This window comes from Hypoxylon fragiforme, assembly GCF_022984875.1.
Source record: "Hypoxylon fragiforme strain CBS 206.31 chromosome Unknown GGS25scaffold_5, whole genome shotgun sequence".
NCBI classification, from domain to species: Eukaryota; Fungi; Ascomycota; class Sordariomycetes; order Xylariales; family Hypoxylaceae; genus Hypoxylon; species Hypoxylon fragiforme.
Genome location: NW_026054760.1, coordinates 2555177 through 2570998, shown reverse-complemented (window position 1 = coordinate 2570998; position 15822 = coordinate 2555177). Strand labels below are relative to the sequence as shown.

At 47.2% G+C, this 15822-nt stretch overlaps 5 protein-coding genes across 5 annotated transcripts; 1 reads left to right on the top strand and 4 right to left on the bottom strand.

Annotated features, from left to right (window-relative positions):
• Positions 1 to 603: 603 nt before the first annotated feature.
• Positions 604 to 1281, bottom strand: GGS25DRAFT_491513 (uncharacterized protein). The gene is made up of 3 exons (XM_049261097.1): positions 1259 to 1281; positions 1104 to 1134; positions 604 to 1040 (listed from the first exon to the last, which is right to left on the bottom strand). The coding sequence occupies exon 3, from the start codon at positions 837 to 839 to the stop codon at positions 624 to 626; it is 216 nt and encodes a 71-aa protein (XP_049116899.1). The 5' UTR covers positions 840 to 1040; positions 1104 to 1134; positions 1259 to 1281; the 3' UTR covers positions 604 to 623.
• Positions 1282 to 5907: 4626 nt separating this feature from the next.
• On the bottom strand, positions 5908 to 6537 carry GGS25DRAFT_531760 (uncharacterized protein; the record flags this gene model as incomplete). Its single annotated transcript, XM_049265523.1, has 1 exon — positions 5908 to 6537. Exon 1 carries the CDS (start codon positions 6409 to 6411, stop codon positions 5908 to 5910), a length of 504 nt encoding a protein of 167 aa, XP_049116898.1. The 5' UTR covers positions 6412 to 6537.
• Positions 6538 to 7899: 1362 nt separating this feature from the next.
• On the bottom strand, positions 7900 to 9073 carry GGS25DRAFT_521923 (Thioesterase/thiol ester dehydrase-isomerase; the record flags this gene model as incomplete). The annotated part of the gene is made up of 3 exons (XM_049264140.1): positions 7900 to 8241; positions 8299 to 8466; positions 8651 to 9073. The coding sequence occupies 3 exons, from the start codon at positions 9071 to 9073 to the stop codon at positions 7900 to 7902; spliced, it is 933 nt and encodes a 310-aa protein (XP_049116897.1).
• Positions 9074 to 9621: 548 nt separating this feature from the next.
• Positions 9622 to 9927, top strand: GGS25DRAFT_521922 (complex 1 protein; the record flags this gene model as incomplete). The annotated part of the gene is made up of 2 exons (XM_049264139.1): positions 9622 to 9817; positions 9911 to 9927. The coding sequence occupies 2 exons, from the start codon at positions 9622 to 9624 to the stop codon at positions 9925 to 9927; spliced, it is 213 nt and encodes a 70-aa protein (XP_049116896.1).
• An 818-nt stretch (positions 9928 to 10745) lies between these two features.
• Positions 10746 to 12023, bottom strand: GGS25DRAFT_514404 (uncharacterized protein; the record flags this gene model as incomplete). The annotated part of the gene is made up of 1 exon (XM_049262988.1): positions 10746 to 12023. The coding sequence occupies one exon, from the start codon at positions 12021 to 12023 to the stop codon at positions 10746 to 10748; it is 1278 nt and encodes a 425-aa protein (XP_049116895.1).
• Positions 12024 to 15822: the final 3799 nt, after the last annotated feature.

The window sequence follows — 15822 nt, the reverse complement described above, 5'->3', positions numbered from 1 at the left end:
TGAGTGGCCGGTGCGACTATCCTGACTCGGGCTAGCATATCCCGATTTGGTAACCGACTCCGACGAGTGGTCGTGTGCGCTGGTATAAGAAATTGAGTAATAGTAATATGATACTAATATCAAGTAAAATACTACAAACCAGCACTGTGTGGCTTTTATGCACCTTTAGTACCTACCTACTGTACACTACCTACACTACCTACACTACCTATGAATATGTACACTATTATGTAGGCCAAAGACAATGAATCAATGATATGTATACAGCTAGAGTAAGTGTCGATCGACTTGTTAATCTGTCTCGCAGCCACCGGCGAGTCGGCGACCCCCAGTTTGGATAAAACTGTCCCTAAACTCAGACAGGAAAAGTGACCGATCTGGTGACGAGGCAACAGGTTTTAGGATAGAGAGAGAGAGAGAGAGAGAGAGAGAGCATTGAATTTCAAGCATGGAATAATATAATTGTAATTTAAACCAAGGGCGGAGCAGGTACATAATAGGATGTAATTGGCTTCAAACATGATGAAGTTGCCCAAGGTCCAAGGAGTTGAATCACAAGTTTCTCTATGTAATTACTCTCTCTATAACTAACAGTATTATTACATGTACAGTACATAGGTATTCTACCGAAATATGTATGTTGATATGTACAATGCATGTAGATGAAATGGGGAAGCCACTGAAGTATGTAGAAATAAAAATAAAAATAAAAATAAAAATAAGAAACTCTGGGGAATGCCAAACAAGGATGCTGACGACAACCGTTTATACGGCATAGTAGAGGGTTGATAGAGGGTTAATAGAGGGTTAAAGTGGAGGAATACGGTACCGATATTCATACATAGTTACAGCCAAGTTCTATAAAATCCACGTTGCTTGCAACAGATCCTGCTATCCCTATCGTAATCCTCTCGTACGAATCGTATATCGTATCGATCCCCTTGACGGTACTCTTAAAACCATCGGGTTTCTGTTAAATAGGCAATTGCTTATGACTATCCTTTAAGGCTGACTCCCAATAGAAAACAAGGCATTATTAGGTAATTAAACATGATGAACATCAACTTCGGTATCCATTCACGTTCGTGTTGACGTCGAACAAGTCTCGCCTACTCCGCTCCTACTATATTACATGTATGTAGGCACATTCGTCTACCTATCCTACATATGTATTGCCTCCAGGCTGTTGTATCTTTATTTACTTTTACACCGTACTCAGCAATCCGAGGCTGACCGCATAAACATGTATTTGTCAAAGGATCTTGACAGTGGAATGGGCGACATCGATCAATTGAAATGCCCGCAAATTTCACAGGAAGATTGTCTAAGTGCCAGCGTCGCAAAACGCGAACTTTTGTGGCACTACATTATCAGGTAGCAGCCGAGACGTTGGAATGCCTATCTGCATGGAACAAATCCCCAAACATTCTTCATCGAGTAATAAGTCGAGAAAAGGCATCAGCCATCAGCCAGTATATCACGGATATCACCACGGTGGGCGACAGTGATGGAGGGTTAGGTGATGATCTCCCGCGTTTCCTGGTGGACGAGCCAAAAATAGCCCTGAATACCTAGGTACAACCTCTCTGCTGCTACGTTGTATGCATAGTGGGCGTTGCTATCCAGGCCATCATTGGGTACAAGTTCTTCCCACCATGAGCAATTGCAACGTAAGAACAGAATGGAGCCTTGGAGGGCTCCCCGGGTATCCGACCTACATGTATGTAAGTAGCCTGCTGGGTAACCAAGTGCTCTTCAATATTATGTACCTAGTCAAGCATTATCACGACTTCATTGTGCATCAGGAGACAGAGCTCACCTGTTTCCTAAAAAGAAATCGACTTGAGGGTTTATATTTTAGTAGCTGTAGATATTACTATTCGTCGACACTAGTTGACGTAAGCTATTCATCCTACTTTTCGCCTTTCTTGCATCTTTTTTTTCCCCTCTTACCTCTATTGTCTCTACTGTCTCTAGTACATCACTGTCTCCACTAAGATGCGTCCTTAGGGCTGGACACTAGGTACCAGATAGTTCACCGATGCAGCGATGATCGTGACACCAACGGCATGGGTTGACTTTGAAACGGGCAAGTCGAACATCGATAACGAAAAGAGGTCAGCGAAACTCTATCATGTAGGTAAGAAGATTAATCAGGAGATAGATCGAATCGGAAACCCAGAGAAAGAGAGAAAAGGGGTTATTAAAAGATTACAGCAGAAAAGTAAAAGGAACGTTTGATGCACAACATTGAATTGCGCAGACCATATACATATGATATGCGGTCGGCTTTCCCGTCTGACCAACATGTATATTTTAGGTCTTGGCCTCGGTGACGATTTTGGGTGATGATGATGACTACAGTATTTACAGGACTGAACTAAGGCTGTAGATTCAAACCGGTCGCTAATCATGAAATCAACAATAACCAACCCTAGCAAGTCTTCCCCATACCCAGCCAAGGCGAACAAGGTACTGAGACTGGTGAATTTTGGTGGGTTTTGCAAAATCCGGAATCTTCCTATTCAAGAAAGGGAATCGTTGGCAAGGGTTTTAATGTGTTTGCTCAATCGCTGTGAATACTGTGAACATACATACCTGCCTATGTATTATGTAGGCAGAGACTACCGCAGAGTTCCTACCTACCTACCTACCTACCTACCTACCTAGTAATAAGCTATTACCAGAACCTCGGGACCTTTCCTCTCCGTTCTGACCGCCAGCAATCCCAGAATCCCACTACTGTCGTCCTCGCGTCCTACGGAGAGGCGTCATCATGATTGATTGCGCTGAACGTATGTTGCACAACAGCTTACTGTGAACAGATATGATACGTGACATAACAGCATGGATGACAATCCGCCAGCTGTGCTATGGCTCAGGGCTCATAGTGCGAAGGAACACGGTGCGCGTCTATAATGGTCTCTATGTGTGGTCTCTGTGGCCTTTGTGGCCCTGTGGCCCTGTGTCCCCCAACTGCCGTAATCGTACTCGCGAATCATAAACAGCAGTACGATATTTACCTGGCGAGGCATCTATCTCTGCTATCCATCAGTAGAGGCAAGGCGCCCGTATTGGCCTACAGCATGTCGATCTTATAATGAGATCTTCATCATGGGCAAGCAAACAGAACTTCAAAATCTTGCTAATAAACCTCCCCCCTACTTAAATCACATGCATCAAAATTCGACAAACAGGTCTACATCTACACTATTCCGTTATAAAGTACTCAAATCACATGTTTTCAAGGTTACCCCTTACCTGTACGCAGTAGAACCCCTAAAGATGTTCTGTGTGTCTGTGTGTGGAGCAAAGAACACTCAGCCTAACCCCAGCTTTTCCTCCCTTCTTCACAAGCCCTCTTCTCTTCTTCCTTCCCCCATCCCCCGCAAAATAAAGAACTGACCGTCCAGTTAGTTATTACAAGGTACGCTAGGTAAGCACGCCCAGGGCTGCCAGGTTAGAATGTAAGGAAAGCCTGTCCAAAACCTCATGATGGGCCTCACACATAACAGGCGATAACAACGCTATGGGGAACTCGGCCCGAATACATAGTAAAGGGTACTTCTACCATATTTGAGTATATTTCCCCAGATTTGCGTGCATCTTGACACCAAACCGTCGTCTAGGATCTGTGCATGTATAGCTCGCGGTTTTTCCACCAATCCTGGCACGTATAATAAGCGTGGTTGATTCCTCTTAACCTGCCGGGACTTGTGATAACATAGAAATCCGGGGTTTATTCTCTTCGTCTAGAAAATCGTTAGCAGCAACAATTTATATTATGCTTACTGGGTAGGTAGTCAGATACCGCCAACAGTCGGTATTACAGGAGAAGCGCGTGAATCTGCCTTATCAAAGGACCAGAAGACAGGTGTTATCTTCCAGGCATCATCATACCCGCCGCGGTGGTTCAAAGGGTCCGCTATCCATTCTGTACCCCATCGCCGACTGCGCCGCCATGAAGCATATCACAACATTGCGACCCGAGCATACGAATAAAGCTCGGCATCCATCTCTCATCCACCGCGAGCCGCCCCCTTAAACGATCTTACGATGTAACCTCGAAACCCATCAAGCCGTGCATGCCTACCAGGTAGTTTGCAACCCCGTAACTACTAATAGAGCCCAGGCTGCCAATTTCTTATAGGCGCACTTACGGTGATGTATACTCAAAACTGAAAGACGATATGTTTCATGTCTGCTCGTCAAATTTAAAAGGGGGCGGCATAGATTATGGTCAGACGGGAGTTGTATTCTAGATCGCCTCAGGGCTGAAGGCTTTCTCCACTTCCTGTCTATGTTTAGCTAGTCTGCTTCCATGCCTACGAAGTGCAGGTAAGTATCTGGTTAGGCTAGTATCTAGCATACAGATCGTAGTCGGCAGTCAAGTAATTAATTAGTCTCCAAGAACGAAAGTAGGTACTATGGTAACTATTCACAAGTTACAACCACTTGAACGAAGACGCATGTGGCCCTGCCTTCCGCGGCGATGATTTCGGCGAGATGTAGTGATATATCCCCATTCCCGTGATCTCCGTGCAGACAAGAACAACAACAACAACAACGCACTTCCTCGGCGACGCTACTCTCCAAGCCAACCTCCAACTTTCCAGAGCTACATAGCTAACTAGCCAGACTATAGCAGACAAGTAATATACCTCTGAATACCTGCCGGGAGCCAAGCGGACCCTTCAAGTTACTTACCTATCTACCTATCTACCTATCTACCCACCTACCTACATAGTACCTGCCCGACTCCCTACTCCATCTATAACATCATCATATACCCCTAAGCGAGGCCTCTAGCTCCCCCCCGATCGCACTATATCTACCTACCAGCGCCTAGTCTTCCCCATACATAGCAGTCTTCCCCGTACATATCATCTCAAGATCCAACATGTGTGTGTGTGTGTGCTACGCATGAAATGAGTCCACCCAGGCCCGCCCGGGCCTCCACCACGGCTGTATTCGGCCGATTGGAGAGCCCTCAGCGACTAGTCTCGGCGGTTTTCTTGGCTACTAAGCTACGTGCCCTAGGTACATAGGTATGTAGGCAGGCAGGCAGGTAGTCAAGCACATGCAAATATCATGACATTGACACCGTACCCAGGTATATCGTCTACACGAGCGAGGGGCTCTGCGGTTTGGCCTCTGCTGGCGCCATATCTAGGACTGGGGGAAGTGATGTACCTGCCCAGCAAGTAGATCCGGGGAAAGCACTAAATGGAGTGCGTTATCAGGATCTAGGCCAGGTAGACACGGGGTTTGCTTTACGGGGCCTGAAGATCCGAGATCCAGTTGACGGCGATCATCTCGAAGGGGAGAGAATGAAGCCAGGTTAGTCGGGTTATGGAGGTCGACCGTCGATCAACGATTCCAGAGCCCCTTAACCTCTCTCCTAAGTTCCAAGGTTGCTTTGTGCCTACTATTTCTAAAAATAGGGAGAATCCAAGCCGGGTTTCATTAGTCGTCGCCCCTTTATCCTTTGCATCTCATGTCATGATGATTTTTTTCTAGCTTGCTTGTTCCCAAGATTAGTATGGTCCTCATAGCTTTCAGCTTTGAAGGCTATGCTTCTTGTCAGCTTTAGCATAGCATATATCAACCGGATGGATGGATGGAACGATATAACGCTCAACCAAATCTTCTGGTAGGCAGCGAATGCCCAGTATCGTTATGAGTATGATCTAGGCAATCACTCACCTATAGAATAGGGGGCCGGCCAATACTATAACAATTACACCAGTGTTTAGTGAAGCATTATGCAAGTGACTTGAAATAGAATTATCTATGATAAAGGCTCGCGCTGCTTGTGGTGAAAACGCTTGATATTATACCGTAAAGCTGTAGCAGATAATCATGTTTCGTCTCGGAGGACCACCTACAGTCTTAGCACCTTCAGGACTACCAAGTTGGCAACGTTGCCGCCGTAGAGCCTTGTACACCTGTGGCCATGTCATCAAACTCTAGAATCAGGCCTGGTTCAAGTTCCGAGACCATCTCCCGGCTAGCATAGTATACTGGCACCGGGTACACTTTTATTACCCAGCCCTTTTCTCGCATGTTATCCAAGCTGATGGTCTTCTGCAGCCGGTAGAACTTGTGTATCTTGTAGACGTACCCAGGCCTGCTGTTTCCTGGCTCCAAGGCTCTGTATAAGTCCAACTCTCGTTTATTCGCCTCAGAAAGGCTAGCATTGTCAATCCCATCAAGTGTCATTCCGAGCGAAACTTCCGCACAGTACCGGATACCTCTAATTGGACTCGCCTCGTACAACCATATTCGTTTGCTTCCGAATCCAAGCCTATCGTTTCGATACAGATACTTCTTGTTCCTTGAAAGAATTTGGGCGACGTCTGGTGGGTGTAGTGAAAGTATAATGTCGGTACAGATTAGGTCTTCCGCCATTTTCTATACTTCGTGATCCGTTGTTTGTAGTAGTTAAAGGATGTAGAAAATTCCTCTGCACTCAAGGCAAAGCGAGTAGGTAATGTTTTGGCCTGGCTTGACGTATGGCTAGTCAAACAATCGTCTTGCACCCGAATCTGATCTGTCAGGCTGGAACTTGAAGCATAGGACAATGTGTGCTTTTTTCAAAAGTCAAGAAACAAATGATTTATAGTGAATACGTTTGTGTCTTCTGTCGACACCTATGCAGTCTGTTGGATGAAATAATGTTGGTGCTATTCAAAAGGGGGAAGTTTGAGGGCTTCAAGGGCAGCAGATGAATACGTAACTAACCACAACAAACTCCCTTTAGGTTTCTAGAGAGTATCAATAGACCCATATATAGGTCATATCTAGGGAAATTGTGACGACGCGAAGTTAATACGAAAGGGGGTGTTGACTACCTAAGTACCTACCTACCTTAGATACCTAACCAGGGATCTCCTTCCACATAAGGTGAGCAAGATGTCAAATCGAACACTGCTATTCATGAAAATATTAGGAAAACTCAGGTACAAGTATCACTAGAGATATGCAGCAGAATGTAATACTTGCCCCAGCAAAAGAAACCCAATCCTTACTTCCAGGAGATTATATCCAAACATGAACACCGTGACACTATAATGAGCTTTAAACCCACCATTATGATAACTTATTTTTCAGCAAGGCTGACCTTATCTTTCTCTATGTATCTCCATCAGCGATAGCCGCCCAGCCTCAGCCTCAGTCCCCAACCTTCAACCTTCAATGTTACCCCTTAACTTTCAGGGCGCAACAACCATCGCCATCGCCATCGCCAACCCCATCTACCATCCACCATCCTCCGTACCTTTGTATCGCGTACGTAGGTACCTAGGGTATATAAGTCATAGTTGCATTCCACTTTTCCAACCACCGCCGGCGGGATCACAGGTATGCTGGAAGCGTCACTTCGACTAAAACGCCACCTTGACAGTACGATCCGTTCGCAGGTGCTGGGTTCGAGCCTGGTACCCTCCATACCTATAATACATCTCTGGAAACAGCAACGTTAAGAGAGAACCACAACATGAGTTCTAGGAACCCAGAGACATATACACTAGGTATGCATTAAAGCATATGAGAAGCAAGCGGGACTAGGCAAGAAGAAGGAAAGAAAATGATATCCATAGGTGCCTATCCTCGTACACCCTTGATACTCCCTTTACCCCTAACTCACTTACTGACAATGGCTTGAATATCTCCTCCAAACCATGCATATCAATGTAATGTACCTAGCCGGTCCTATGCTATACTCAATATCTATCTAAGTACCCAAGCACGCATCTATGCACAGAACGAACCTTTTGTCATCGTTTCCCTACCAAAACACTGGGGTTTAAACCCCCCTGAAACCCTATATAGGTATCTATAGGCACATAGGTATCTACAACCCCGCATAAATCATCCCAAACTCCTCCAGCTGTCTCCCTATCGCCCCCCCATATCCTCGACCGCGCCCTCTTTATTCCACGTGAGCCTCTCAAGCGCCTCGACGCGGCTCTCGAGCCCCAGGATCCTGGCCCTCGTGGCCTGGCTCTCCTCGTTCTGCTGGCGCCAGATGCCGCGGAACGCGCGGAGCGCGAAGTCTGGGATGAAGGTCTTTTGAGCAGCGGCGTAGTCGTAGACGACGATGTCCTCCTCGGTGCGCGCGGCGACACGCTTGTGCACGTGCGAGATGACGACGCAGTCGAGGATGAGCGAGGTGTCGGCTTGCTCGGGGAAGGTGCGCACCTTGTGGTACACGGAGATGGTGTCGGGGTAGGTTATTGGCTGTGGCAGAGTTTAGTTCCGGCTCTGCGCATAAGTAGCGAGAGGGGGACAACGCACGAGCTTGTATTCGGCTTTGATGGACTTCATGATCAGCCCGACGCCTTTCGGCGTCATGAGCTCCCGCCACTCTTGGGAGTGCGACTTGTCCGCGCCCGCGAGGTACATGATGAAGTTTACGCGCGCCGACTCGGCCCAGCGGATGTAATTTGCGTTATTGACGTGGCCCTATTCCCGTTGCGACTTGCTTATTAGCGGTGCTGTCCATCTTCACACATTAGCACGTATGAGTACCTATACATAGGAAGATAGATATAGTGGCGTTGCTGTTCACAATCGCATCGCCAGCATCTACTCTAGTCCCTTCTTGTGTCGTCTATTCGGAGTACGGCGAGGGACTAGGACTACCTACGAAGCTATCCATCTCCCCCCACACGACCTGTTGGTTTCTCAGGCCCCTACGGCCACTTGACAGATAGCCCTCGGAGCCCACAGTCAGCTCGCGCCATTCCGTCGCGAGGATCAGCAGTATGTCGGACGCGAGCTGTGTCTGCTCCCTATTACATCCGAATGAGAGACATCTCCCGATCCGCAATTCAAGTTCCGTGAGCCATTTGCGAGAAGGGGGTGGTAGCGGCGACTCGGTAGGATCCGAAGATGAAACCGGTTTGCTGCTGCTGCTGAAGGGGGCGTGTTGTGTCTGACGCGCGTGCGAGAATACGGATGCGACAGTAGCCGGGTGTGTGTTATTGAGGGGCGGTGGTGATCGTCGCTGCTGTGGAACAGGACGTAAAACGGAGGTAAGAGGCCTTGCTAAACGCGATCTCGGGGACATTATGGAAAAGGAAGGCGAGTATCAGCAAAGAGGATGCAATTGACCTTCAATTGTTTTCCGCGAGTACCTAGAAGTACTTCCGGACTGCAGTTGGTGACAAGGTACTAAACGATCAAAAAATTAAGAGGTTATTCACGAATCAGGTTACCCAGGTATGTACATAAAGGTAGTTATCTGATTGAAAGCTTAACTACATGTACCACTACCCTAGGTACCCCACAAGCTGATAGCCGCAGCTTGCAGCATCCAAGCTTGGAGGGGTAACCTCGGCACATTACACAGCTGCTTCCAGGGGTTGTCCCTTACAACGTTAGTTGAAGTACCTACGTAATGTACAATAGTTACCATCGTGATAACTATCAGTGATATGATAAGATACCAATTGATAAAGGGATCCCCGTATTCAGCCGCTAATGCCCGTCCCTCCATCCATCACACCTAATCACACCTCTGTAAACCACATCCTCGTCTTTCTTTTACAACAATGAGCGAGCTATGCGCCTCCCCTACCTAGGCACCTAGCACCTACTACCATACCATACTCCACAATGACCACGCCAAACCCGCAGCTACGGCAGCAGGTCATAGCCATCTACAAGGAGCTTCTCAACCTCGGCCGCGACTATCCACAGGGCTTCTCCTACTTCCGCCCTCGTCTCCATCGCGCTTTCATGGCCAATGCGCATCTGCGCGACGACGACGCCATTCGGGATGCTATCGCAAAGGCCGACTATGTCAAAAAAGGTATTAATCTTCTTCCACTACCCCCCTCCGCCACCCCTTATTCTCTTACGGCATGACAAATAGATTAACGTGACGTCTTCAATCCGCTCAAAGAAATCGAAGCTTTGTAAGTATCATATACTCATCATATATGCCTATGTACCTACTCCCTTCAGATCTACGTACTCTGGTAGCCCTAGTTGCAAAGATCAACCCATTATCCTGTCACAGCAGCAGGCGAATCAATATCTTGCAAGTTTAATACCATTCAAAAAAACTTTCTATAAACATCAGTCTCCGGACTCGGTGACCATTTCCCTTTAAACACATGTATATATACCTAGGTATGTATAACTACTATATGTATACCAAAAAGACTAGAACAAACATAACATGCCCTTGGTCTAGTCTTGAATTCCTTCCATCCATACACATATACTTCTGTACTATATGCCCATATATCCATCATGTCAAACGTTTATACCAAAAAAAGAAGAAAAAAATAATAATAAGATATCCGAAGACTGGATTTCCCTCCAAAATATGTACTATATCCAAGCTCAACCACTCCTTTCATTTGCCCTTTGTTGTAACCCAGACGATGTCGACGTCGATGTCCTTCTGCTAAGAAGAGTTCGAAAAGGTGCTTTCGTCGGGTATGGTGTACACTTCGTGTTAACGCATGGCGTACAGATATTACTTGAAAAAGTATCGGGCGCTAAGAAAGCGATACGAGGTAGGGTGATTACCAAGCGTTCGGCGTCTAGGCCGGTATGTCGAAAATGCTGGTTGGCAATCGCTCCGAGAAAATAGAAAAAAAGTGTAATCGAAATTGTGCAAGTTCAGATCGGTGGAGAAGACCAAGCAAAAATGACTTAAGATAGGTCGAAGGAAGGATATATGGCCATAGACGCTTCTAGCCAAAATATATAGACCAATATCTTCATTATCATACCACCGTGTTTAGCTTCTTTCTGGCGCACCAGGCTCCAACTTCCAAACACTCTCCCCAACTTGTGCCCCCCTCACGCAATAGATCGTTCATCATCTTGCCTGTCCACCCATCCCATTCGTCTTGACTCTTCCCGCTAACCTCCCTCAGAATAGGTTCGAGGCAGAGGATCATGCCTACCACTGTCTCGAGAGCAGTTCGTCGGAGAGCGGCTTGACTAGTAGTTAGGCTTTTACCTCGTGGCTTATCGTTTCTCGAATCCATCCTGCCCTTCCCCTTCATCGAGTCAATGTAGCTTTTGCCATCCTTGGTTACAACACCGCCAACGCCCTCACGCTCCCATCTGATCTCGCTAAGTGGTACTGCTAATCGCTTAGATCGTACATCCATAAGCGTATCCGCTTCTTGGAGAAGATGCGGGCCAATCAGCGTACAAGGGACAGCAGACAGGCCTCGGGCATCAAGCGCCTTAGTCGCCCAGCCGTTATACTCTACGAGGAACGGATTGAGTGGTGCGCTGAGAGGGGTGTTATTCGTCATGATGTAGGCTCCTAATTTCTCCGTGCTGTCCTCTTCTTCACTGCTATCATCCGAATCAGAGTCGGAGTCGGGTTTCATGACTGCCGATTTCTTCAGGATGTGAGGTCGTAGCATGCGAATGGTGTGATCGCTTTCCCAAAATTCTAGTACTCCACCTGGCTTAAGCAAGCGGAGATACTCCTCGAAGAACTGCTGTGGGTCGCGCATCGAATTCGAGAGTGACATATCTTTGACCATAATCAAGTCAAATTCATTGTCAGCTAGTGGCCATGGGGTACGGCGCATATCATGTTGAACGAATCGCCATCGCATATCCTTATCGGGCTTCCAGTTCTGATCGAGCCCGGTACCCACGAGAGGTACGATATCAAGACCAGTGAAAGATATGGAGCTGTGACCGTGCTGCGCGAAGTATCGATGACACATCATGCTCCAAAAAGCAGATCCGCATCCTACCTCAAGAACACGTGATGGTGGCTTGTTGGAAAATTCAGGGGCTGTCGTTGGGCCGCCGAATAATTGAAAGAGCATGAGGGTACGCAGGGACTGGCGATGAAGTTCCGCCAAGTCCACAGGTAGGGGGTATAGTAGCGTAGGCTCATGGATATAGATACGGTTATGGCGATTGATGAAGGGCTTCGTCGGGATCGATGATGGCTTCGTGGAGTTTGAATTGGAAGATGGTGTTATACTTCCCTCTGCCGACGAGGGCGCCAAGTTCTCGTTCGATGCCATAATTACAGTTGAGTTCGATTTAGTAGGGGTTGTAGTAGTGATGGAAGGATGTCTTTGAGGAGAGTTGTGATGACTAGGCTCCGTGGGCATTGCGTCATGATGTTTGCCCCTGGATGACCTTCGGCGAACTGACGAGGACAGGCCCGCAAGTGTCTTGATAGGAGAAGTCGGTGTGGGTGGCTGTTGCGGAGTATGGGGTTGAGTCGATGATTGGTAATGAATAGAATCGCGTTTCTGTAGTCTGTTCTGAGTAGTAGATAGGCCGATTGTATGATGGTGGATATGATATGCGCTGTCAGTGCTGAAAATTGGCAGAATAAATGGAAATGATTTTGGTGAAGAGGGCCGCCGCTTGGAAGTCGAGACGGGTGAGGCGGGTGCAGTGGTAGAGACGGACGAAGGAGAGGTAGGGACGTTAGAGGATGAAGCCAGAGAGACAGTGCCGGTGCCGGCAAGCGGCGGCGCGGATGCGGATGTAGAATACTCTCGAGTATTGGCGTCCGTGTTGGTATTATTACTACTGCTGTTATTTATTGTAGGTGAAAAGGAGGCAATCGGGGCGTTTGCGCTTGTTCCATTATTTGGGCTAGACTTGGAAGTGCTAGCAGGCGGTGACGGACCGAGAGAGTCGACTAGTGTGCCGTCTGTTGCGGCATGGGTCGAGGTTAAGTTTACTTGCTGTTGTGCTTGTAATTGTGCCTGTATCTGTACTTGTGCCTCTGCCTGTGCCTGTGCTTGTGCCTGTATCTGTATATATGTATGTGCCTGTGCCTGTACCTGTGCCGCTGCTTGTCCTTGTGTTTGTCCTTGTCCTTGTGTTTCGTGCGACGCTCGGGAACAGGCACTTAAAGAGGAAGAAGTTCTCGAATGAGAATGATGCGACACTGGTCTATGAGCCAAAGATTGTGGGATGGTTCCGGCGGGTGGTGGCCGACGTCTACCAGGTATCCTGGACCTAATGGACCTAAGGGATCTAGTATCGCTACTCTTATTCTTTTTTATCTTTTTGTTATCTGGTTGATGATGTAAAAACTGATGATATTGGTGATGATGATGTCGATGATCTTGATCTTGATCTTCTTCGTCGTTGCTATTGCTAGGATTGTTGTGATCGTTAATGTTATAATTAATATCTTCTTCTTCGAATTGATTTTTCTCTATATCTTCATCTTCTTCAACAGTAATTTCCGTATTTTTATCTGGTGGTTGATCTTGGTTATGTTGATGGTTCTGCTGATTTTGCTGATGCTGATGATGATGATGATGACTATGTTGCTTATTTGCCCCGTAGACAAAAGTGTAGGCGGCGTTTATATTGGTAGACGACGATTTTCTAGCGTTCGCGGGTCTTACTCTGACAGGGGGGGAGTACATGTTTAAGCTGTACGCGAACTCCATTGTGCCCGCTGATTTGCGCTGCCCAGTGCCCGCCCCAAGTCAAGTACCACCTTGAAATGTAGTTATGTATATCAAAGTACTTGTACAGGGCAAGCCTGTCACTTGGAAGTATTTTCCGGGGGCCACTCCTTAGAATTGCAACATAAAAACTACCCCGACGCAACCTCAACGCAACCTCGGTGTATGTACCTTTTTTTTTTTTTCTCTTTCTTTCTTTCTTTTTTTGGGGATTCTGGAAACTAAAAATTCTTCAGCGACAGCGGGCAATAGCTCACTGGAATGATCCGATTCCCCCCCCTCGAGGCGCTGACTTGCTGCTGCTGCTGCATGTGCTTTCTGCACCTCTTTGCACCTTCTTCACTTCTTCCGCTTGCACTTCTTGGTTGAGTCTGCGAACTGAGAGACTCTCCTCTTTTTTTTTCCTTCTTTCTTCTTTCTCCCACTTCAATGTTCTCCCCCTTTTTTCTTCTTATCTTTCTTTTTCTTTTTCCTTTTTCCCTACCCCCCTTCAAACTTCCCCCCTCCCTTCCTGGGAATCTGACAACTCAAACTGTTTCTCTTTTGCGACTGGATGTTTCTTCAAAACATCCCTAAACTGGTTACTGGAACCAATTCAACTGGGATGATCAGTGGGCCCCCCTGACATTAAAAGAATATTGTTCTCAATGCGCCTTCTATTGCGTTTTGCACGGCCGTTAGTTCGATCTCCGACACCACCGTTGCAATCAATTGTGGACTGAGTTGGTTCGCTGGTCTGTGTTTTTCTATCAAGCCATGGCCTTGGACTGCTCTATCTATTTGATGATTGGACAACCTGATTTCCGGCTTGCGTATCCGGTGGAGTGGTTTCTGTCTCGTCTTCGTTTGGGAATCTTCACCCGAAAGGAATCCCTTTTCTCGTTTCACAAATCGGTCTTGCTTCCTGATCCGAAGATGTGCAGCATATGCGGGATCTGTCCTGCCCTGTCTGCCCTGCCTGCCAGCCTGCCAAATCTGCTGTAACAATTGATAGACATATGACAGCACCGCTGTTGATATCGTTTTACTGCTGCAGCGGATGGGCCCGCGGTTATGGGAGCTAATCGTAGCACTGCTTTGTAGGTTGTAGCCAAGTAAGTCAATCTGGCTGGTTGGTAATCGTTGTTTCTTGGTGATTGTTCCCCGGGTTCCCCCTCCCCCGCCTTCGCTTATACGTGCTTATGTATGTACTTGGGGAGGTATAAAACGTTGGCCCGTAATAGTATATAGCGATGAAGCGTTATAGCTGGAATGCGACCAACGGCCCGAGACGACCTAACCGCAATATCCCGTGGTCTTTTTGAATAGGCAGCCCCAAGGCTCGAAAACTAACTCCAAGCACCTAGTGTTGAGTGTTTCGTTTGCTCTCCTTAATAATTCTATGCCATGTCCAATGGGGAATTTAAATCTCCGGGACGGTGTCTTTCTCGGTGAGTTTTCAGGAAGTCGACGAAGCAGGTCTCTTGGCGCGAAGGAATTCGGAAAATCGGGTTGTATGTCCAATTTGTTCTATCGAACATTCGAACACTAGTCTCGGTAACCTATTCCGAACGACTCTGCGAGGAATTGATCTCGAAATTGGAAGCCTGCTAATATCGTATCTCTCATGTGCTTCCCGTCTGACGCACGTGACTGATGTTGCTCTCCCTCTACAAGAGACGGGACTGTCTTCAAAACATCACTTGCCAGACAGTTGAGGCAGCATACGAGATATCGCTTACGATCTCATGGCCAACTCAGTGGATATCTCAAATCAGATTCGCAACGACACCCGAGCCCCGTATAATGTATTTTTGTTGCCTAGTGGGTTCTGGTCCGTTCGCTCACTGAATGTGATAGAACCGTGATGCTTGGCGCTTTTCATGCAATTGTCTGGGGTTCGCGCATTGACTCGGTGTAGAGAAGTAATCTAAGAAGGTCCTGTAAGACCGACTTCTACCTGGTGTTTAAGGGAGAGGTTCCATAACTTGTCAAGCTATATAAGAAACCTGGGCATGGTCTGGCTGTTATGTACCTATGGTTGTGTATATATATAAGTAAATGCCCCTCCCATAGTAGTTCTTCCTTCTTCCGCCTAGCGCCTGTCTGCATAGTGATCACGATGCTTGAATTCGATCCTATTATAGCTGTTTTGGGACGAGCAGTTTTTACCTGTCACCAGAGAACCCAACTTGTGGACCGTCGATCCCTGCGGGTAAGACGTGTATGGCTCCCCCACATTTACACCTGCATACCGACGTCCAGCTATCCTCCCTCAAGATGGGTTAGTGGCAACTGGGCACGCTGTGCTGCGCTGCAATTGAAGCTTGTGATGGTTCCAAATGCGTAAAATCCCGGACCCTTCGATTTACTAGTCGTTTTTGGTCCCATCCATTCCAACTTT

Coding starts and splice junctions, on each gene's coding strand:
- GGS25DRAFT_491513 (XM_049261097.1), bottom strand. CDS start 839: ATGAATATCGGTACCGTATTCCTCCACTTTAACCCTCTATTAACCCTC.